This window comes from Phyllobates terribilis, unplaced genomic scaffold, assembly GCF_046119375.1.
Source record: "Phyllobates terribilis strain yellow unplaced genomic scaffold, ASM4611937v1 Scaffold_2__4_contigs__length_985480577, whole genome shotgun sequence".
Taxonomy (NCBI): Eukaryota; Metazoa; Chordata; class Amphibia; order Anura; family Dendrobatidae; genus Phyllobates; species Phyllobates terribilis.
In genome coordinates, this window is record NW_027362762.1 from 578,628,190 (window position 1) to 578,653,538 (window position 25,349).

Below are 25,349 nucleotides of genomic sequence, written 5' to 3' on the forward strand. Positions count from 1 at the left end.
AAGTTTCTGCCTTCCAGCAACGGCAGGAGTTGGAAGATGGCTATGAACCCTGTGCTTGTAGTGGGTGTTTGGTGGTGCGGGGGCTCCGCCGACATTTTGTAGAAGTCGGAACCCTGGACCCTCCATGATCTTCTATGCGGCTGTCTCCGGGAAAATGGCCGCCGGAGGCGGTGCTTGCTCAGATTGAGATCTCGGCTCCCGATATCTCAATTGCCCATGCACCATCTCCGGCGGACATTTTCCCGGAGACCGCCGCATTGCAAATTATGGAAGGGCTACGGCTTTTACAAAATGTCGGCGGAGCACCCCACACCACCGAACACCTACTGCAAGTAAGGGGCCTGCAGCCATCTCCCGACTCCTGCCTCTGCCGGAAGGCATAAGCTCCCAGCAGCAGCGATCTCCCGGCAGCAGCGACCCTGGGACCCCTCTCCACCAACGCCGGTAAGCGCGTTTGGATTATAAGACGCACCCCCATTTTCCCCCCAAATTTGGAAGAAAAAAAATGCGTCTTATAATACAAAAAATGATACATTTTTGCTATTCAGTCATTTTCTGTTAAAGTTAAACATATTTGTGCAAGACTTACATGTACATAAAAATGTGACTGTTGCCAGTTTCTTGATTGCCCTTGCTGTTTTCTAAAAAAAAAAAAAAAAAAAAAAAAATAGGTGTGGCTTAGTGTGAGAGGATGAGCCCTGACAGATTGACTATAATTTACGATAGAAAAAGTCATAAATTCTAGCTGATATCTACGTCAGCTCATATCTGGTGTAGATTTTGGTTTGTGGTGTGGAGCTGTCCAAGATGCATGCAATCTATTAAAAGACCATAGAAACTGTGGTCTTATACAAATGATCTGCAGAGATTTTTTTTCATCATACTTGTAGATAAGTTTTGACGGTTTATATTTTTCCTCCAGCCAGATGAAAGCGCTTTGGATTTTGCTTCTTGTATGCTGCGACCAGGGATAAAAAATGCTCAAGAATTAGCTTGTGGTGTGTGTCTGCTAAATGTTGACTCTCGGAGCAAGGTATGTTGCTTATACACATTGTAATCAATAAAAAAAAAAAAAAGTTGAGCAATTTTATATGCAGTATTGTGGGCTAAAGCCAGGAGCAAAATCAACAGGAATGGGAAATCTAAAAGAGCACTTGTTCTGAATCCACTTATGGCTCAAAAATTTCATTTGTATTTTTAGCCTTAAACCAGACCTTTCACCAGTTTAAGTATGTAAGCTGGCCACATCATGGAATATTGTCTGCAGACCTGAGTAAAATATAGTTTTCAATTTTTAATTTCTCTTTTGCTGTGGAGATAGTAGTAGCTAAAGTTTGGGTTATAATTAATGATACGCCTCAGTGAGCATTAGCAGAGATTCGTTTCTGGGGGCATGTACTTTGGCCAATGTCATGTGTACAGTGTCCATTTTAGGACATGATCAGATATCAAAGTCAAACATCAGAATAATGTCAGTTTGAGGCTAAATACCCTGTCTGAGAACTGACTTTGACATGTGACTTTGACAACTGATAATAATTGAAAAAAAAAAGTCACTGTTCGCTGCTGGGATATGAACCCAAAACTCCATGTCTAGAAGCCAGTGCACTTACCACTGAGCTATACACTCAGTTGAAGAAACCTAGGCGTTCTATTTGGTTATGTGATTTTCATTGCAAACCTGTCTGAAGCTCATTGGGACTTATACACAGACCTCATCCAAGACCAATTCAAATGATGTGTGACTTTTATATGTGAGTTTGATATCTGACTTCACACATGAGAATCAGAATCACAAAAACTGACAGTCATTATCACTTGACCCGATGGCTGAATGGTAAAGCATCAGCCAAATAACCTGCAGCTTCTAAGTTCAAATCCCAAGAGCAGTGGAATTTTAGTAATGCTTAGTTTCAGACACCTGTGTTTTACTCTGGCATTTTAATCGGTCAAAATCTGCAGCGGAGACTAGTGTCTCCATTATCGAAATTGACATGCTGCGGGTGAGTTTGGGCATGTGTCCACTATCAGGAGCCGCTGTGGGTTTGAATCTGCGTATTTATGCAGCGTCAAACACACAGCGTCCAGATGTTACAGCATAGTGGATGGGATTTCTAGAAATCACATGTCCACTATGCGTGCATCTGAGGCTACGGATCACCCGCCGACACTGACGTGACATGTCTTTCAGGACTGCAGCATGTAAAATTCTCTTGCGGAGTCGCTAGTCTCTGCAACAGAAATTTGACCACAAGATCGTATTGAATGCGGTAAAACCGCATGGTTCGGTGAACACATGTGGATTTACCTACATTCAATAGAACGCATTTTGAACACAGCAAAAATATGCTGCGTCCAAAGTGCTGCTGTGTCCAGATCGTGGGCACATAGCCCTCGCCATTTTTTTTGTCATTTTCATAACCAGCAGAGAGAAAGCAAACTGCTGGGAGATGATATTGGTAGCTGAGGAAGGGACCATTAGCCAAAAATGTTCCTTGGCTATTAACAGCTCGCAGCTGTTTGCTTAGCCTTTACTGCCTAGATTACAGGGGGACCCCAGAAAAAAAATTGACGTAGGGTCCCCCTGTAAAATTTAACCAGCAAAGGCTAACCAGACAGCTGCTGGCTGATATTAATAGCCAGGGAAGGGGCCATGGATACTAGCCCTCTCCACGGCTAATAATATTAGCTCTCAGCAGTCCCAGAAATGGCGCATCCAAATCTGGCGCCATTTCTTGCCTCCACCCTTCCCACTGCCGTGTAGCGGTGGTGATTGGGGTAATAAGGTTGGTAATAAGTTTCATGTCAGCCGTGTATTGGCACCTGACATGATGCCCAGGTTAGTAATGGAGAGGCGTCTATAAGCTTTTAAACCTTTTGCTACCCGTAGCAAAAGGTTTTCGACGTTTTTTTCAATAGACACGGCCAGAATAAAGTTTTTTAAATAAAATTCCATACGGTTTTAAGAATTTATTTAAAAATAAACACTGCATACTTAAAAGGTACCTGAAGACCCACACCTTCCGACAAGCCTACAACCTGCAGTAACCTCCGCTCCACCATACCTCTGCACGACTTGCTCTACCCTCACCTACTGTATCCTCGCCCATCTCTTGTAGATTGAGAGCCCTCGCGGGCAGGGTCCTCTCTCCTCCTGTACCATTTGTTTTTTTCAAGATTATTGTATGTGTTTCTGTAATGTATATCCCTTTTTCACATGTAAAGCGCCATGAAATAAATGACGCTATAATAATAAAGAATAATAATACTCACCTAAGGCCCAATCCCCGAATCCCTTGTTTTCTGTAAAAAAAAAAAAACCATATCCCTCACCTGTCTGCTGTCATCACGTAATTCCAGTGTCCAACAGCAATCCGGGTCACTTCTACGGCAGCCATATCAATCACTGATGTGGCTGTAGCAGACAGCACTATACACTGACAGGAGTGTAATCACTCCTGTCAGTGTACATCGCTGTGCTTCTGGGGCTGAGTTCACCTGAGTTCATCAGCTGATAAGCCCTGGTGACCGCATTTACTGCATAAGTGTTGCTTGGGAATATTCCCATACAGCACCAGTGCCGTAAATGAGATCCCGGAGCTGGTCAGCTGATCTTCAGCTGATAAACTCAGTCCCAGCAGCGCAGCGATGTACACTGCCGGGAGCGAGCACGCTCCCGTCAGTGTATTGCCGGCCGTCGGGTGATCGGGACGATGGGGGACATTGGGAAGACGGTGGACAGGTGAGAAATGAGGTGTTTTTATTTTAACCCCATCACTGGTTTTACCATACTGGAAAATGGAAAAAAATTCCAAATGGTCTGAAATTGCAAAAAAAGTGCCATTCCACAGTTGTGTTTTTTTGTTTGTTTTTTTACCACGTTCGCTGAATGCTAAAACTGACCTGCCATTATTATTATTCTCCAGGTCATTACGAGTTCGCACATACCAAACATGTATAGGTTCTTTTTTATTTAAGTAGTAAAACAAAAATCCAAAGTTAGCTAAAAAAATAAAAAATGATTCAATTTTCCTGTTGCATCTCTGTTTTTCGTGATCTGGGGCCAGGTGAGGGCTTATTTTTTGCGCGCTGAGCTGAATTTTTTATTGATACCATTTTGGGGTAGATACAATGTTTTGATCGCCTGTTATTGCATTTTATTGCAATGTTGTGGCGCCCAAAACACATAATTCTGGCGTTTAGAATTTTTTTTCTCGTTATGCTGTTTACCGATAAGATTAATTCTTTATTTATATTGATAGATCGGGCGATTCTGAACAAGGCGATGCTAAATATGTTTGTGTGGGTTTTTTTTTTACAGTTTTATTTTGCATGGGGCGAATCCGCAGATATATTTATACCTGCGGGTTTGCTGCAGTTCAATTGACCTCAATGGGCGGGAAACGCTCCAAAGAATGAACGTGCTGCGGATTTAAGCGCAATGACAATCCTGTCAGGAAAATTCCTGATCATATGCACACACATCAGGTTTGTCACTGCATTAGCTGGCAGACAAATTACCTAGCGTTTTTAGTGCATTTCTGCGCTGAAAAAAACGCAGTGAAAGCGCATCAAAAACGCACAGTGTACAAAAAGCAAAGCCACAATAAGAATTAAAATTCCCCCAAAATTCAATAAAAAACACAGCAAAATAATCATCAGTATTTACCTGCTCAGATCTTCAGACCAAAATGCACTACCAGGGTGCAGCAGACCCAAATAAAGATGGCGTCTACACAGTTACAAAATACTGATGAGACAACTCACAACCTACCAGTTCATGGAAGGGATGACTGCTTGGCATTTGAATTGCACACAAAAAGGCTTGTATAGCGTGCTGTTCGAACTTGGGTAGTGCACAATGTCCGGCTTACAGCCTATTCGCCCATATTATTAGATTAGGCGGGCTGCCCGGTACTATCCAAGTGCACCCCATGGGAATATATATATAATATACACATACATACATACATACTCAGGGTATCTAAAAGTCATTGTGATTCCAATTCTGATGCGTGAAGAAAGTCAGATATCAAAGTCAAACATCATTTGAATTTGGCTTGCTTGCAGTCTGTGTATAAGTCCCAATGTGTTTCAGATAGGTTTGCATTGAAAATCACATAACCAAATAGAACGCCTAGGTTTCTTCAACTGAGTGTATAGCTCAGTGGTAAGTGCACTGGCTTCTAGACATAGAGTTTTGGGTTCATATACCTGCAGCGAACAGTGACTTTTTTTATTATCATTATCAGTTGTAAAAGTCACATGTTAAAGTCAGATGTCAGTCACTTGTCAAAGTCACTTGTCAGACAGGGTATTTAGCCTCAAACTAACAATATTCTGATGTTTGACTTTGATATCTTATCATGTCCTAAAATGGACACTATACATGTGAGGACAATCTTAAAAGGAGGTGTCATGCAGGGGAAAAAAGAACACGCCTTGCTGTCAGCCCTTATCTCTGCAGATTCTATGTAGTATATAGATGAGTGTGATTACAAAATGTTACTGATTTCTTTGATAGCAGAGCTGAATGTGATTACTAACAAGTCCAGATCTTCTCTCGGAGCAATGAAGGTATGTGGGGAAGAGCAGAGCTGTGAGAGGAGAGCTGCAGTTGCAGATGTGCTTGTAATGACACTCCTTGTTAGGGGAGGGAAAATACAGCAGTACTGAGTGTCATTAAAAACACGTCTGCGACTTCAACTTACTGTAATGCACATGCCCGGGCTGAGCGGCGTGTGCGTGTATATGTAGTGATTCCACTGGACCGTGCCGGAGAGTGAATGCCTGGAGGGGCGTAAGTAAGTATTCACCCGATCCGACCAGGGTCGCACGACGGCATACGATTCCAGTGCACCAAGGAGGAACTGAGCAGAGTGACCAGGTGCTACTCCAGGACAGACCCCGGACACGGCTGTTGACCCACACCGGGGAACAGACAGGTTAGGCTGGCACACAGACTGGTGGGTATAGGCAGGCACGACTGGTATGCAGGCAGGCGGGTATGCAGGCAGGGGGGTACAGGCAAGCACGGCTAGGGTGCAGACAGGGAGGAACTAGCAGGTTGGAACACAGGCAGGATAGGACCCAGTACACACTGGGACTCAGAAACAGAACCACAGATGTGGCGGACAAACACAGCAGAGTGAGACCGCCCAGAGAGATGAGCGAGAGTAGAGCAGGACGAGACCGCCAAGAGCGGTGAGCGAGAGAAGAGCAGGACGAGGCCGCCTGGAGCGGTGAGCGAGAGAAGAGCAGGACGAGGCCGCCTGGGGCGGTGAGCGAGAGAAGAGCAGGACGAGGCCGCCTGGAGCGGTGAGCGAGAGAAGAGCAGGACGAGACCGCCTGGAGCGGTGAGCAAGACTAGAGCAGGACGAGACCGCCTGGAGCGGTGAGCAAGAGTAGAGCAGGACGAGGCCGCCTGGAGCGGTGAGCAAGAGTAGAGCAGGACGAGGCCGCCTGGAGCGGTGAGCAAGAGTAGAGCAGGACGAGGCCGCCTGGAGCGGTGAGCAAGAGTAGAGCAGGACGAGGCCGCCTGGAGCGGTGAGCAAGAGTAGAGCAGGACGAGGCCGCCTGGAGCAGCGAGCAAAGGGTCAGAGCAGAGCGAGACTGCCGGAGCAGCGAGCAAAGGGTCAGAGCAGAGCGAGACTGCCGGAGCAGCGAGCAAAGGGTCAGAGCAGAGCGAGACTGCCGGAGCAGCGAGCAAAGGGTCAAAGCAGAGCGAGACTGCCGGAGCAGCGAGCAAAGGGTCAGAGCAGAGCGAGACTGCCAGAGCAGCGAGCAAAGGGTCAGAGCAGAGCGAGACTGCCGGAGCAGCGAGCAAAGGGTCAGAGCAGAGCGAGATTGCCGGAGCAGCGAGCAAAGGGTCAGAGCAGAGCGAGACTGCCGGAGCAGCGAGCAAAGGGTCAGAGCAGAGCGAGACTGCCGGAGCAGCGAGCAAAGGGTCAGAGCAGAGCGAGACTGCCGGAGCAGCGAGCAAAGGGTCAGAGCAGAGCGAGACTGCCGGAGCAGCGAGCAAAGGGTCAGAGCAGAGCGAGACTGCCGGAGCAGCGAGCAAAGGGTCAGAGCAGAGCGAGACTGCCGGAGCAGCGAGCAAAGGGTCAGAGCAGAGCGAGACTGCCGGAGCAGCGAGCAAAGGGTCAGAGCAGAGCGAGACTGCCGGAGCAGCGAGCAAAGGGTCAGAGCAGAGCGAGACTGCCGGAGCAGCGAGCAAAGGGTCAGAGCAGAGCGAGACTGCCGGAGCAGCGAGCAAAGGGTCAGAGCAGAGCGAGACTGCCGGAGCAGCGAGCAAAGGGTCAGAGCAGAGCGAGACTGCCGGAGCAGCGAGCAAAGGGTCAGAGCAGAGCGAGACTGCCGGAGCAGCGAGCAAAGGGTCAGAGCAGAGCGAGACTGCCGGAGCAGCGAGCAAAGGGTCAGAGCAGAGCGAGACTGCCGGAGCAGCGAGCAAAGGGTCAGAGCAGAGCGACACTGCCGGAGCAGCGAGCAAAGGGTCAGAGCAGAGCGAGACTGCCGGAGCAGCGAGCAAAGGGTCAGAGCAGAGCGAGACTGCCGGAGCAGCGAGCAAAGGGTCAGAGCAGAGCGAGACTGCCGGAGCAGCGAGCAAAGGGTCAGAGCAGAGCGAGACTGCCGGAGCAGCGAGCAAAGGGTCAGAGCAGAGCAGAAACCGCAGGAGCAGCGAGCAAAGGGTCAGAGCAGAGCGAGACTGCCGGAGCAGCGAGCAAAGGGTCAGAGCAGAGCAGAAACCGCAGGAGCGGAGAGCGAGGCAGGGCAGAGGGGACAGGGCTCTGTTCACACGGAACAGACAGGAAGGGAAAGGCACAACCAGATACCCACAGGGTACTTGCAGTGAATTAGCGAGTGGACCACAAACTCACAAACGGAAGTACAGTGACAACGAGCAGGAGGTAGGTACGAGTACAGACTCTGCTGAAAAAGGAAAGGTATGGACATAGAGAAAAACAGGAAACAGGCTAGAAGAGTATTCAGACAAGAACAGACACAGAAGCAAGATACAGGAGCGGGTCTAGGTATGCAGTCCCTAGAAGGCGGAAGGAACAGGCTAGGAGCGTATTCAGACAGGCCTGGAAATACAGCCTCCAGGAAAGGCAGGCAAGCAAACACAGAAAGGGACCTGGCACATTCAGAGTGCAAGAGCACACTGAATGAAACACAATGCTCAGGCAGGGTATCCTGGGAGGAGCTGGGTTAAATACCAGGTGACAGACAGCAATAGGCTGAGGACGCACAAGGGGTGTGCCCGCACAAGGGGTGTGCCCGCAGCAGGTACAAGAAACAGGAAGTGATCGGGCGCCGCCCTTAAGCAGCAGAAACAGAGGCAAGGAAACAGCATGGAGGGAAGCCAGGCTAGCAGACTGGACTGGAGATCAAGTGCGCGCTCTTGCACAGTGGGAGATGGACCACTATGCAAGGACGCCGCCAGGTATGTTACACTTACTCACTTGTGATCTATACTACACAGTAGCTGCAGAGGTGAGAGCAGAGAACAGGGCCTGTTTTTTTACCCCTACATGAATCTCCACCTGTTTATAATTGGTCATCCACATGCAGGGAACAAAGTACCGTACTTTGCGCATTATAAGATGCACCGGACCATAAGACGCACCCCAAATTTTGGGGAAGAAAATTAGAAGAAATGATTTTAATAAAATACTGGTGCATCTTAATCTTTGCTTTTAATGTAGCTTACTGTGGGGTGGCTGCGGTGAAGCGGGGTCCCCAGGAGGCAGGTTGACTGCGGGGCGGCTGTGGTGGAGCGGGGTCCCAGGAGGCATGTTGGCTGCTGCAGAAAGCTGGTGGCGGCAGGGGTGGGGCGATGGTGCAGGCCCGGCCTGGGAGAAGAGTGGTGTTAGACGGTGTGAGGCTGCGGTGGGCACCGGGCTTTCAGAAAATATCAGCGGAGTCTCCACACTTAGCACAGTTTTCACTTCAGTTGACTTAGGGGAAAATTGCCACTGGAGACGGCGCATGCACAGATTGAAATCTCAGGAGACTAAATATCAATCTGCGCATGCGCGCCGCCTTAGGCCTGAAGCTGCATCAAACAATACACACACTGTAGTATGAAGCTGCATCACACACTACACAGACACTGCAGTATGAAGCTGCATCACACAAGATACACAGACACTGCAGTGTGAAGCTGTATCACACACTACACAGACACTGCAGTGTGAAGCTGTATCACACACTACACAGACACTGCAGTGTGAAGCTGCATCACACAAGATACACAGACACTGCAGTGTGAAGCTGCATCACACACTACATAGACACTGCAGTATGAAGCTGCATCACACAAGATACACAGACACTGCAGTATGAAGCTGCATCACACAAGATACACAGACACTGCAGTGTGAAGCTGCATGACACAAGATACACAGACACTGCAGTGTGAAGCTGCATCACACAAGATACACAGACACTGCAGTATGAAGCTGCATCACACAAGATACACAGACACTGCAGTATGAAGCTGCATCACACAAGATAAACAGACACTGCAGTGTGAAGCTGCATCACACAAGATACACAGACACTGCAGTGTGAAGCTGCATCACACAAGATACACAGACACTGCAGTATGAAGCTGCATCACACAAGATACACAGACACTGCAGTATGAAGCTGCATCACACAAGATACACAGACACTGCAGTATGAAGCTGCATCACACAAGATACACAGACACTGCAGTATGAAGCTGCATCACACAAGATACACAGACACTGCAGTATGAAGCTGCATCACACAAGATACACAGACACTGCAGTATGAAGCTGCATCACACAAGATACACAGACACTGCAGTATGAAGCTGCATCACACAAGATACACAGACACTGCAGTGTGAAGCTGCATCACACAAGATACACAGACACTGCAGTATGAAGCTGCATCACACAAGATACAGACACTGCAGTATGAAGCTGCATCACACAAGATACACAGACACTGCAGTGTGAAGCTGCATCACACAAGATACACAGACACTGCAGTATGAAGCTGCATCACACAAGATACACAGACACTGCAGTATGAAGCTGCATCACACAAGATACACAGACACTGCAGTATGAAGCTGCATCACACAAGATACAGACACTGCAGTATGAAGCTGCATCACACAAGATACACAGACACTGCAGTGTGAAGCTGCATCACACAAGATAAACAGACACTGCAGTGTGAAGCTGCATCACACAAGATACACAGACACTGCAGTGTGAAGCTGCATGACACAAGATACACAGACACTGCAGTATGAAGCTGCATCACACAAGATACACAGACACTGCAGTATGAAGCTGCATCACACAAGATACACAGACACTACAGTGTGAAGCTGCATCACACAAGATAAACAGACACTGCAGTGTGAAGCTGCATCACACAAGATACACAGACACTGCAGTGTGAAGCTGCATGACACAAGATACACAGACACTGCAGTATGAAGCTGCATCACACAAGATACACAGACACTGCAGTATGAAGCTGCATCACACAAGATACACAGACACTGCAGTATGAAGCTGCATCACACAAGATACACAGACACTGCAGTATGAAGCTGCATCACACAAGATACACAGACACTGCAGTATGAAGCTGCATCACACAAGATACACAGACACTGCAGTATGAAGCTGCATCACACAAGATACACAGACACTGCAGTATGAAGCTGCATCACACAAGATACACAGACACTGCAGTGTGAAGCTGCATCACACAAGATACACAGACACTGCAGTATGAAGCTGCATCACACAAGATACAGACACTGCAGTATGAAGCTGCATCACACAAGATACACAGACACTGCAGTGTGAAGCTGCATCACACAAGATACACAGACACTGCAGTATGAAGCTGCATCACACAAGATACACAGACACTGCAGTATGAAGCTGCATCACACAAGATACACAGACACTGCAGTATGAAGCTGCATCACACAAGATACAGACACTGCAGTATGAAGCTGCATCACACAAGATACACAGACACTGCAGTGTGAAGCTGCATCACACAAGATACACAGACACTGCAGTGTGAAGCTGCATCACACAAGATACACAGACACTGCAGTATGAAGCTGCATCACACAAGATACACAGACACTGCAGTGTGAAGCTGCATCACACAAGATACACAGACACTGCAGTGTGAAGCTGCCTAACACAAGATACAGACACTGCAGTATGAAGCTGCATCACACAAGATACACAGACACTGCAGTGTGAAGCTGCATCACACAAGATACAGACACTGCAGTATGAAGCTGCATCACACAAGATACACAGACACTGCAGTGTGAAGCTGCATCACACAAGATACACAGACACTGCAGTGTGAAGCTGCATCACACAAGATACAGACACTGCAGTATGAAGCTGCATCACACAAGATACACAGACACTGCAGTATGAAGCTGCATCACACAAGATACACAGACACTGCAGTGTGAAGCTGCATCACACAAGATACACAGACACTGCAGTATGAAGCTGCATCACACAAGATACACAGACACTGCAGTATGAAGCTGCATCACACAAGATACACAGACACTGCAGTATGAAGCTGCATCACACAAGATACAGACACTGCAGTATGAAGCTGCATCACACAAGATACACAGACACTGCAGTGTGAAGCTGCATCACACAAGATACACAGACACTGCAGTGTGAAGCTGCCTAACACAAGATACAGACACTGCAGTATGAAGCTGCATCACACAAGATACAGACACTGCAGTGTGAAGCTGCATCACACAATACACAGACACTGCAGTGTGAAGCTGCATCACACAAGATACACAGACACTGCAGTATGAAGCTGCATCACACAAGATACAGACACTGCAGTATGAAGCTGCATCACACAATACACAGACACTGCAGTGTGAAGCTGCATCACACAATACACAGACACTGCAGTGTGAAGCTGCATCACACAAGATACACAGACACTGCAGTGTGAAGCTGCATCACACAATATACACAGACACTGCAGTGTGAAGCTGCATCACACAAGATACACAGACACTGCAGTGTGAAGCTGCATCACACAATATACACAGACACTGCAGTGTGAAGCTGCATCACACAAGATACACAGACACTGCAGTGTGAAGCTGCATCACACAATACACAGACACTGCAGTATGAAGCTGCATCACACAAGATACACAGACACTGCAGTGTGAAGCTGCATCACACAAAATACACAGACACTGCAGTGTGAAGCTGCATCACACAATACACAGACACTGCAGTGTGAAGCTGCATCACACAAGATACACAGACACTGCAGTGTGAAGCTGCATCACACAAGATACACAGACACTGCAGTGTGAAGCTGCATCACACAAGATACACAGACACTGCAGTGTGAAGCTGCATCACACAAGATACACAGACACTGCAGTGTGAAGCTGTCTGTGTATCTTGTGTGATGCAGCTTCATACTGCAGTGTCTGTGTATCTTGTGTATCTTCACACAAGACTGCGGGGCGGCTGTGGTGGAGCGGGGTCCCAGGAGGCATGTTGGCTGCTGCAGAAAGCTGGTGGCGGCAGGGGTGGGGCGATGGTGCAGGCCCGGCCTGGGAGAAGAGTGGTGTTAGACGGTGTGAGGCTGCGGTGGGCACCGGGCTTTCAGAAAATATCAGCGGAGTCTCCACACTTAGCACAGTTTTCACTTCAGTTGACTTAGGGGAAAATTGCCACTGGAGACGGCGCATGCACAGATTGAAATCTCAGGAGACTAAATATCAATCTGCACATGCGCGCCGCCTTAGGCCTGAAGCTGCATCAAACAATACACACACTGTAGTATGAAGCTGCATCACACACTACACAGACACTGCAGTATGAAGCTGCATCACACAAGATACACAGACACTGCAGTGTGAAGCTGCATCACACAAGATACACAGACACTGCAGTGTGAAGCTGCATCACACACTACACAGACACTGCAGTGTGAAGCTGCATCACACAATATACACAGACACTGCAGTGTGAAGCTGCATCACACAAGATACACAGACACTGCAGTATGAAGCTGCATCACACAAGATACACAGACACTGCAGTATGAAGCTGCATCACACAAGATACACAGACACTGCAGTGTGAAGCTGCATCACACAAGATACACAGACACTGCAGTGTGAAGCTGCATCACACACTACATAAACACTGCAGTATGAAGCTGCATCACACAAGATACACAGACACTGCAGTATGAAGCTGCATCACACAAGATACACAGACACTGCAGTGTGAAGCTGCATCACACAAGATACACAGACACTGCAGTGTGAAGCTGCATCACACAAGATACAGACACTGCAGTGTGAAGCTGCATCACACAAGATACACAGACACTGCAGTGTGAAGCTGCATCACACAAGATACACAGACACTGCAGTATGAAGCTGCATCACACAAGATACACAGACACTGCAGTATGAAGCTGCATCACACAAGATACACAGACACTGCAGTATGAAGCTGCATCACACAAGATACACAGACACTGCAGTGTGAAGCTGCATCACACAAGATACACAGACACTGCAGTGTGAAGCTGCATCACACAAGATACACAGACACTGCAGTATGAAGCTGCATCACACAAGATACACAGACACTGCAGTATGAAGCTGCATCACACAAGATACACAGACACTGCAGTATGAAGCTGCATCACACAAGATACACAGACACTGCAGTATGAAGCTGCATCACACAAGATACACAGACACTGCAGTATGAAGCTGCATCACACAAGATACAGACACTGCAGTATGAAGCTGCATCACACAAGATACACAGACACTGCAGTGTGAAGCTGCATCACACAAGATACACAGACACTGCAGTATGAAGCTGCATCACACAAGATACACAGACACTGCAGTAGGAAGCTGCATCACACAAGATACACAGACACTGCAGTGTGAAGCTGCATCACACAATACACAGACACTGCAGTGTGAAGCTGCATCACACAAGATACAGACACTGCAGTGTGAAGCTGCATCACACAAGATACACAGACACTGCAGTATGAAGCTGCATCACACAAGATACACAGACACTGCAGTATGAAGCTGCATCACACAAGATACACAGACACTGCAGTATGAAGCTGCATCACACAAGATACACAGACACTGCAGTATGAAGCTGCATCACACAAGATACACAGACACTGCAGTGTGAAGCTGCCTAACACAAGATACAGACACTGCAGTATGAAGCTGCATCACACAAGATACACAGACACTGCAGTATGAAGCTGCATCACACAATACACAGACACTGCAGTGTGAAGCTGCATCACACAAGATACACAGACACTGCAGTGTGAAGCTGCATCACACAAGATACAGACACTGCAGTATGAAGCTGCATCACACAAGATACACAGACACTGCAGTATGAAGCTGCATCACACAAGATACAGACACTGCAGTGTGAAGCTGCATCACACAATACACAGACACTGCAGTGTGAAGCTGCATCACACAAGATACACAGACACTGCAGTGTGAAGCTGCATCACACAAGATACACAGACACTGCAGTATGAAGCTGCATCACACAAGATACACAGACACTGCAGTATGAAGCTGCATCACACAAGATACACAGACACTGCAGTATGAAGCTGCATCACACAAGATACACAGACACTGCAGTGTGAAGCTGCATCACACAAGATACACAGACACTGCAGTATGAAGCTGCATCACACAAGATACACAGACACTGCAGTGTGAAGCTGCATCACACAAGATACACAGACACTGCAGTGTGAAGCTGCATCACACAAGATACACAGACACTGCAGTAGGAAGCTGCATCACACAAGATACACAGACACTGCAGTGTGAAGCTGCATCACACAATACACAGACACTGCAGTGTGAAGCTGCATCACACAAGATACACAGACACTGCAGTAGGAAGCTGCATCACACAAGATACACAGACACTGCAGTGTGAAGCTGCATCACACAAGATACACAGACACTGCAGTATGAAGCTGCATCACACAAGATACACAGACACTGCAGTATGAAGCTGCATCACACAAGATACACAGACACTGCAGTATGAAGCTGCATCACACAAGATACACAGACACTGCAGTGTGAAGCTGCCTAACACAAGATACAGACACTGCAGTATGAAGCTGCATCACACAAGATACACAGACACTGCAGTATGAAGCTGCATCACACAATACACAGACACTGCAGTGTGAAGCTGCATCACACAAGATACACAGACACTGCAGTATGAAGCTGCATCACACAAGATACAGACACTGCAGTATGAAGCTGCATCACACAAGATACACAGACACTGCAGTGTGAAGCTGCATCACACAAGATACACAGACACTGCAGTGTGAAGCTGCATCACACAAGATACACAGACACTGCAGTATGAAGCTGCATCACACAAGATACACAGACACTGCAGTATGAAGCTGCATCACACAAGATACACAGACACTGCAGTATGAAGCTGCATCACACAAGATACACAGACACTGCAGTGTGAAGCTGCCTAACACAAGATACAGACACTGCAGTATGAAGCTGCATCACACAAGATACACAGACACTGCAGTATGAAGCTGCATCACACAAGATACAGACACTGCAGTGTGAAGCTGCATCACACAATACACAGACACTGCAGTGTGAAGCTGCATCACACAAGATACACAGACACTGCAGTATGAAGCTGCATCACACAAGATACACAGACACTGCAGTGTGAAGCTGCATCACACAAGATACACAGACACTGCAGTGTGAAGCTGCATCACACAAGATACACAGACACTGCAGTATGAAGCTGCATCACACAAGATACACAGACACTGCAGTATGAAGCTGCATCACACAAGATACACAGACACTGCAGTATGAAGCTGCATCACACAAGATACACAGACACTGCAGTGTGAAGCTGCATCACACAAGATACACAGACACTGCAGTATGAAGCTGCATCACACAAGATACAGACACTGCAGTGTGAAGCTGCATCACACAAGATACACAGACACTGCAGTATGAAGCTGCATCACACAAGATACACAGACACTGCAGTGTGAAGCTGCATCACACAAGATACACACACTGCAGTGTGAAGCTGCATCACACAAGATACACACACTGCAGTGTGAAGCTGCATCACACAAGATACACAGACACTGCAGTGTGAAGCTGCATCACACAATACACAGACACTGCAGTGTGAAGCTGCATCACACAAGATACACAGACACTGCAGTGTGAAGCTGCATCACACAATATACACAGACACTGCAGTATGAAGCTGCATCACACAAGATACACAGACACTGCAGTGTGAAGCTGCATCACACAAGATACACAGACACTGCAGTGTGAAGCTGCAAAACACACTACACAGACACTGCAGTGTGAAGCGGCATCACACAATACACAGACACTGCAGTGTGAAGCTGCATCACACACTACACAGACACTGCAGTGTGAAGCTGTCTGTGTATCTTGTGTGATGCAGCTTCATACTGCAGTGTCTGTGTATCTTGTGTATCTTCACACAAGACTGCGGGGCGGCTGTGGTGGAGCGGGGTCCCAGGAGGCATGTTGGCTGCTGCAGAAAGCTGGTGGCGGCAGGGGTGGGGCGATGGTGCAGGCCCGGCCTGGGAGAAGAGTGGTGTTAGACGGTGTGAGGCTGCGGTGGGCACCGGGCTTTCAGAAAATATCAGCGGAGTCTCCACACTTAGCACAGTTTTCACTTCAGTTGACTTAGGGGAAAATTGCCACTGGAGACGGCGCATGCACAGATTGAAATCTCAGGAGACTAAATATCAATCTGCGCATGCGCGCCGCCTTAGGCCTGAAGCTGCATCAAACAATACACACACTGTAGTATGAAGCTGCATCACACAAGATACACAGACAATGCAGTATGAAGCTGCATCACACAAGATACACAGACACTGCAGTATGAAGCTGCATCACACAAGATACACAGACACTGCAGTGTGAAGCTGCATCACACAAGATACACAGACACTGCAGTGTGAAGCTGCATCACACAAGATACACAGACACTGCAGTATGAAGCTGCATCACACAAGATACACAGACACTGCAGTGTGAAGCTGCATCACACAAGATACAGACACTGCAGTATGAAGCTGCATCACACAAGATACAGACACTGCAGTATGAAGCTGCATCACACAAGGTACACAGACACTGCAGTGTGAAGCTGCATCACACAAGATACACAGACAATGCAGTGTGAAGCTGCATCACACAAGATACACAGACACTGTAGTATGAAGCTGCATCACACAATACACAGACACTGCAGTATGAAACTGCATCACACAATACACAGACACTGCAGTGTGAAGCTGCATCACACAAGATACACAGACACTGCAGTATGAAGCTGCATCACACAATACACAGACACTGCAGTATGAAGCTGCATCACACAATACACAGACACTGCAGTGTGAAGCTGCATCACACAATATACACAGACACTGCAGTATGAAGCTGCATCACACAATACACAGACACTGCAGTGTGAAGCTGCATCACACAAGATACACAGACACTGCAGTGGGAAGCTGCATCACACAATACACAGACACTGCAGTGTGAAGCTGCATCACACAAGATACACAGACACTGCAGTATGAAGCTGCATCACACAATACACAGACACTGCAGTGTGAAGCTGCATCACACAAGATAGACAGACACTGCAGTGTGAAGCTGCATCACACAATACACAGACACTGCAGTGTGAAGCTGCATCACACAAGATACACAGACACTGCAGTATGAAGCTGCATCACACAATACACAGACACTGCAGTGTGAAGCTGCATCACACAATGCACAGACACTGCAGTGTGAAGCTGCATCACACAATGCACAGACACTGCAGTGTGAAGCTGCATCACACAATACACAGACACTGCAGTGTGAAGCTGCATCACACAATACACACACTGCAGTGTGAAGCTGCATCACACAAGATACACAGACACTGCAGTGTGAAGCTGCATCACACAATACACAGACACTGCAGTGTGAAGCTGCATCACACAATACACAGACACTGCAGTGTGAAGCTGCATCACACAATACACAGACACTGCAGTGTGAAGCTGCATCACACAATACACAGACACTGCAGTGTGAAGCTGCATCACACAATACACAGACACTGCAGTGTGAAGCTGCATCACACAAGATACAGACACTGCAGTATGAAGCTGCATCACACAAGATACACAGACACTGCAGTGTGAAGCTGCATCACACAAGATACACACACTGCAGTGTGAAGCTGCATCACACAAGATACACAGACACTGCAGTGTGAAGCTGCATCACACAATACACACACACACTGCAGTGTGAAGCTGCATCACACAATACACAGACACTGCAGTATGAAGCTGCATCACACAATACACAGACACTGCAGTGTGAAGCTGCATCACACAAGATAGACAGACACTGCAGTGTGAAGCTGCATCACACAATACACAGACACTGCAGTGTGAAGCTGCATCACACAAGATACACAGACACTGCAGTGTGAAGCTGCATCACACACTACACAGACACTGCAGTATGAAGCTGCATCACACAAGATACACACACTGCAGTGTGAAGCTGCATCACACAAGATACACAGACACTGCAGTGTGAAGCTGCATCACACAAGATACACAGACACTGCAGTGTGAAGCTGCATCACACAAGATACACAGACACTGCACTATGAAGCTGCATCACACAAGATACACAGACACTGCACTATGAAGCTGCATCACACAAGATACACAGACACTGCAGTGTGAAGCTGCATCACACAATGCACAGAAACTGCAGTGTGAATCTGCATCACACAAGATACACAGACACTGCAGTGTGAAGCTGCATCACACAAGATACAGACACTGCAGTGTGAAGCTGCATCACACAAGATACAGACACTGCAGTATGAAGCTGCATCACACAATACACAGACACTGCAGTGTGAAGCTGCATCACACAAGATACACAGACACTGCAGTGTGAATCTGCATCACACAAGATACACAGACACTGCAGTGTGAAGCTGCATCACACAAGATACACAGACACTGCACTATGAAGCTGCATCACACAAGATACACAGACACTGCAGTATGAAGCTGCATCACACAAGATACACAGACACTGCAGTATGAAGCTGCATCACACAATACACAGAAACTGCAGTGTGAATCTGCATCACACAAAATACACAGACACTGCAGTGTGAAGCTGCATCACACAAGATACACAGACACTGCAGTGTGAAGCTGCATCACACAATACACAGACACTGCAGTGTGAAGCTGCATCACACAATACACAGACACTGCAGTGTGAAGCTGCATCACACAAGATACAGACACTGCAGTATGAAGCTGCATCACACAAGATACACAGACACTGCAGTGTGAAGCTGCATCACACAAGATACACACACTGCAGTGTGAAGCTGCATCACACAAGATACACAGACACTGCAGTGTGAAGCTGCATCACACAATACACACACACACTGCAGTGTGAAGCTGCATCACACAATACACAGACACTGCAGTATGAAGCTGCATCACACAATACACAGACACTGCAGTGTGAAGCTGCATCACACAATACACAGACACTGCAGTGTGAAGCTGCATCACACAAGATACACAGACACTGCAGTGTGAAGCTGCATCACACACTACACAGACACTGCAGTATGAAGCTGCATCACACAAGATACACAGACACTGCAGTGTGAAGCTGCATCACACAAGATACACAGACACTGCAGTGTGAAGCTGCATCACACAAGATACACAGACACTGCAGTGTGAAGCTGCATCACACAAGATACACAGACACTGCACTATGAAGCTGCATCACACAAGATACACAGACACTGCACTATGAAGCTGCATCACACAATATACACAGACACTGTAGTGTGAAGCTGCATCACACAAGATACACAGACACTGCAGTGTGAAGCTGCATCACACAAGATACACAGACACTGCAGTGTGAAGCTGCATCACACAAGATACACAGACACTGTAGTGTGAAGCTGCATCACACAAGATACACAGACACTGCAGTGTGAAGCTGCATCACACAAGATACACAGACACTGCAGTGTGAAGCTGCATCACACACTACACAGACACTGCAGTGTGAAGCTGCATCACACAATACACAGACACTGCAGTGTGAAGCTGCATCACACAAGATACACAGACACTGCAGTATGAAGCTGCATCACACAAGATACACAGACACTGCAGTGTGAAGCTGCATCACACACTACACAGACACTGCAGTGTGAAGCTGCATCACACAAGATACACAGACACTGCAGTATGAAGCTTCATCACACAATACACAGACACTGCAGTGTGAAGCTGCATGACACAAGATACACAGACACTGCAGTGTGAAGCTGCATCACACAAGATACACAGACACTGCAGTGTGAAGCTGCATCACACAATACACAGACACTGTAGTGTGAAGCTGCATCACACAAGATACACAGACACTGCAGTGTGAAGCTGCATCACACAAGATACACAGACACTGCAGTGTGAAGCTGCATCACACAAGATACACAGACACTGCAGTGTGAAGCTGCATCACACAAGATACACAGACACTGCAGTGTGAAGCTGCATCACACAAGATACACAGACACTGCAGTATGAAGCTGCATCACACAAGATACACAGACACTGCAGTATGAAGCTGCATCACACAATACACAGACACTGCAGTGTGAAGCTGCATCACACAAGATACAGACACTGCAGTGTGAAGCTGCATCACACAAGATACACAGACACTGCAGTGTGAAGCTGCATCACACAAGATACACAGACACTGCAGTGTGAAGCTGCATCACACAATATACACAGACACTGTAGTGTGAAGCTGCATCACACAAGATACACAGACACTGCAGTGTGAAGCTGCATCACACAAGATACACAGACACTGCAGTGTGAAGCTGCATCACACAAGATACAGACACTGCAGTGTGAAGCTGCATCACAAGATACAGACACTGCAGTGTGAAGCTGCATCACACAAGATACACAGACACTGCAGTGTGAAGCTGCATCACACAAGATACACAGACACTGCAGTGTGAAGCTGCATCACACAAGATACACAGACACTGCAGTGTGAAGCTGCATCACACAAGATACACAGACACTGCAGTGTGAAGCTGCATCACACAAGATACAGACACTGCAGTGTGAAGCTGCATCACACAAGATACAGACACTGCAGTGTGAAGCTGCATCACACAAGATACACAGACACTGCAGTGTGAAGCTGCATCACACAAGATACACAGACACTGCAGTGTGAAGCTGCATCACACAAGATACACAGACACTGCAGTGTGAAGCTGCATCACACAAGATACACAGACACTGCAGTATGAAGCTGCATCACACAAGATACACAGACACTGCAGTGTGAAGCTGCATCACACAATATATACAGACACTGCAGTGTGAAGCTGCATCACACAAGATACACAGACACTGCAGTGTGAAGCTGCATCACACAAGATACAGACACTGCAGTGTGAAGCTGCATCACACAAGATACACAGACACTGCAGTGTGAAGCTGCATCACACAATATACACAGACACTGTAGTGTGAAGCTGCATCACACAAGATACACAGACACTGCAGTGTGAAGCTGCATCACACAAGATACACAGACACTGCAGTGTGAAGCTGCATCACACAAGATACACAGACACTGTAGTGTGAAGCTGCATCACACAAGATACACAGACACTGCAGTGTGAAGCTGCATCACACAAGATACACAGACACTGCAGTGTGAAGCTGCATCACACACTACACAGACACTGCAGTGTGAAGCTGCATCACACAAGATACACAGACACTGCAGTATGAAGCTGCATCACACAAGATACAGACACTGCAGTATGAAGCTGCATCACACAATACACAGACACTGCAGTGTGAAGCTGCATCACACAAGATACACAGACACTGCAGTATGAAGCTGCATCACACAAGATACAGACACTGCAGTATGAAGCTGCATCACACAATACACAGACACTGCAGTGTGAAGCTGCATCACACAATACACAGACACTGCAGTGTGAAGCTGCATCACACAAGATACAGACACTGCAGTATGAAGCTGCATCACACACTACACAGACACTGCAGTATGAAGCTGCATCACACAAGATACAGACACTGCAGTGTGAAGCTGCATCACACAAGATACACAGACACTGCAGTATGAAGCTGCATCACACAATACACAGACACTGCAGTGTGAAGCTGCATCACACACTACACAGACACTGCAGTGTGAAGCTGCATCACACAAGATACACAGACACTGCAGTGTGAAGCTGCATCACACAAGATACAGACACTGCAGTGTGAAGCTGCATCACACAAGATACACAGACACTGCAGTGTGAAGCTGCATCACACAAGATACACAGACACTGCAGTGTGAAGCTGCATCACACAATACACAGACACTGCAGTATGAAGCTGCATCACACAAGATACACAGACACTGTAGTGTGAAGCTGCATCACACAATACACAGACACTGCAGTGTGAAGCTGCATCACACACTACACAGACACTGCAGTGTGAAGCTGCATCACACAATATACACAGACACTGCAGTGTGAAGCTGCATCACACAAGATACACAGACACTGCAGTATGAAGCTGCATCACACAAGATACACAGACACTGCAGTGTGAAGCTGCATCACACAAGATACACAGACACTGCAGTGTGAAGCTGCATCACACAAGATACACAGACACTGCAGTGTGAAGCTGCATCACACAAGATACACAGACACTGCAGTGTGAAGCTGCATCACACAAGATACACAGACACTGCAGTGTGAAGCTGCATCACACAATACACAGACACTGCAGTATGAAGCTGCATCACACAAGATACACAGACACTGCAGTGTGAAGCTGCATCACACAAGATACACAGACACTGCAGTGTGAAGCTGCATGACACAAGATACACAGACACTGCAGTGTGAAGCTGCATTACACAAGATACAGACACTGCAGTGTGAAGCTGCATCACACAAGATACACAGACACTGCAGTGTGAAGCTGCATCACACAAGATACACAGACACTGCAGTGTGAAGCTGCATCACACAAGATACAGACACTGCAGTGTGAAGCTGCATCACACAAGATACACAGACACTGCAGTGTGAAGCTGCATCACACAATACACACACTGCAGTGTGAAGCTGCATCACACAAGATACACAGACACTGCAGTGTGAAGCTGCATCACACAAGATACACAGACACTGCAGTGTGAAGCTGCATCACACAAGATACACAGACACTGTAGTGTGAAGCTGCATCACACAATACACACACTGCAGTGTGAAGCTGCATCACACACTACACAGACACTGCAGTGTGAAGCTGCATCACACAAGATACACAGACACTGCAGTATGAAGCTGCATCACACAATATACACAGACACTGCAGTGTGAAGCTGCATCACACAATATACACAGACACTGCAGTGTGAAGCTGCATCACACAAGATACAGACACTGCAGTGTGAAGCTGCATCACACAAGATACACAGACACTGCAGTGTGAAGCTGCATCACACAAGATGCACAGACACTGCAGTGTGAAGCTGCATCACACAAGATACACAGACACTGCAGTATGAAGCTGCATCACACAAGATACACAGACACTGTAGTGTGAAGCTGCATCACACAATACACAGACACTGCAGTGTGAAGCTGCATCACACAAGATACACAGACACTGCAGTGTGAAGCTGCATCACACAAGATACAGACACTGCAGTGTGAAGCTGCATCACACAAGATACAGACACTGCAGTGTGAAGCTGCATCACACAAGATACACAGACACTGCAGTATGAAGCTGCATCACACAATACACAGACACTGCAGTGTGAAGCTGCATCACACAATACACAGACACTGCAGTGTGAAGCTGCATCACACAAGATACACAGACACTGTAGTGTGAAGCTGCATCACACAATACACACACTGCAGTGTGAAGCTGCATCACACAAGATACACAGACACTGTAGTGTGAAGCTGCATCACACAATACACACACTGCAGTGTGAAGATGCATCACACAAGATACACAGACACTGCAGTATGAAGCTGCATCACACAATACACAGACACTGCAGTGTGAAGCTGCATCACACAAGATACACAGACACTGCAGTATGAAGCTGCATCACACAATACACAGACACTGCAGTGTGAAGCTGCATCACACAAGATACACAGACACTGCAGTGTGAAGCTGCATCACACAAGATACACAGACACTGCAGTATGAAGCTGCATCACACAATACACAGACACTGCAGTGTGAAGCTGCATCACACAATACACAGACACTGCAGTGTGAAGCTGCATCACACAAGATACACAGACACTGTAGTGTGAAGCTGCATCACACAATACACACACTGCAGTGTGAAGCTGCATCACACAAGATACACAGACACTGTAGTGTGAAGCTGCATCACACAATACACACACTGCAGTGTGAAGATGCATCACACAAGATACACAGACACTGCAGCGTGAAGCTGCATCACACAAGATACACAGACACTGCAGCGTGAAGCTGCATCACACAAGATACACAGACACTGCAGTGTGAAGCTGCATCACACAATACACAGACACTGTAGTGTGAAGCTGCATCACACAAGATACACAGACACTGCAGTGTGAAGCTGCATCACACAAGATACACAGACACTGCAGTGTGAAGCTGCATCACACAAGATACACAGACACTGCAGTGTGAAGCTGCATCACACAAGATACACAGACACTGCAGTGTGAAGCTGCATCACACAAGATACACAGACACTGCAGTATGAAGCTGCATCACACAAGATACACAGACACTGCAGTGTGAAGCTGCATCACACACTACACAGACACTGCAGTGTGAAGCTGCATCACACAAGATACACAGACACTGCAGTATGAAGCTGCATCACACAATACACAGACACTGCAGTGTGAAGCTGCATCACACAAGATACAGACACTGCAGTGTGAAGCTGCATCACACAAGATACACAGACACTGCAGTGTGAAGCTGCATCA

General features: G+C 47.3%; 1 protein-coding gene across 2 annotated transcripts in view; it reads left to right on the forward strand.

The window, feature by feature from the left end:
• Positions 1 to 25,349, forward strand: part of SYNRG (synergin gamma) — a 270,799-nt gene that overhangs the window by 165,572 nt on the left and 79,878 nt on the right. For both annotated transcript variants that reach the window (XM_073666404.1, XM_073666405.1), the window contains exon 18: positions 923 to 1,033. In XM_073666404.1, coding sequence (XP_073522505.1) covers positions 923 to 1,033 — 111 coding nt within the window. The remainder of the gene's footprint in view (positions 1 to 922; positions 1,034 to 25,349) is intronic.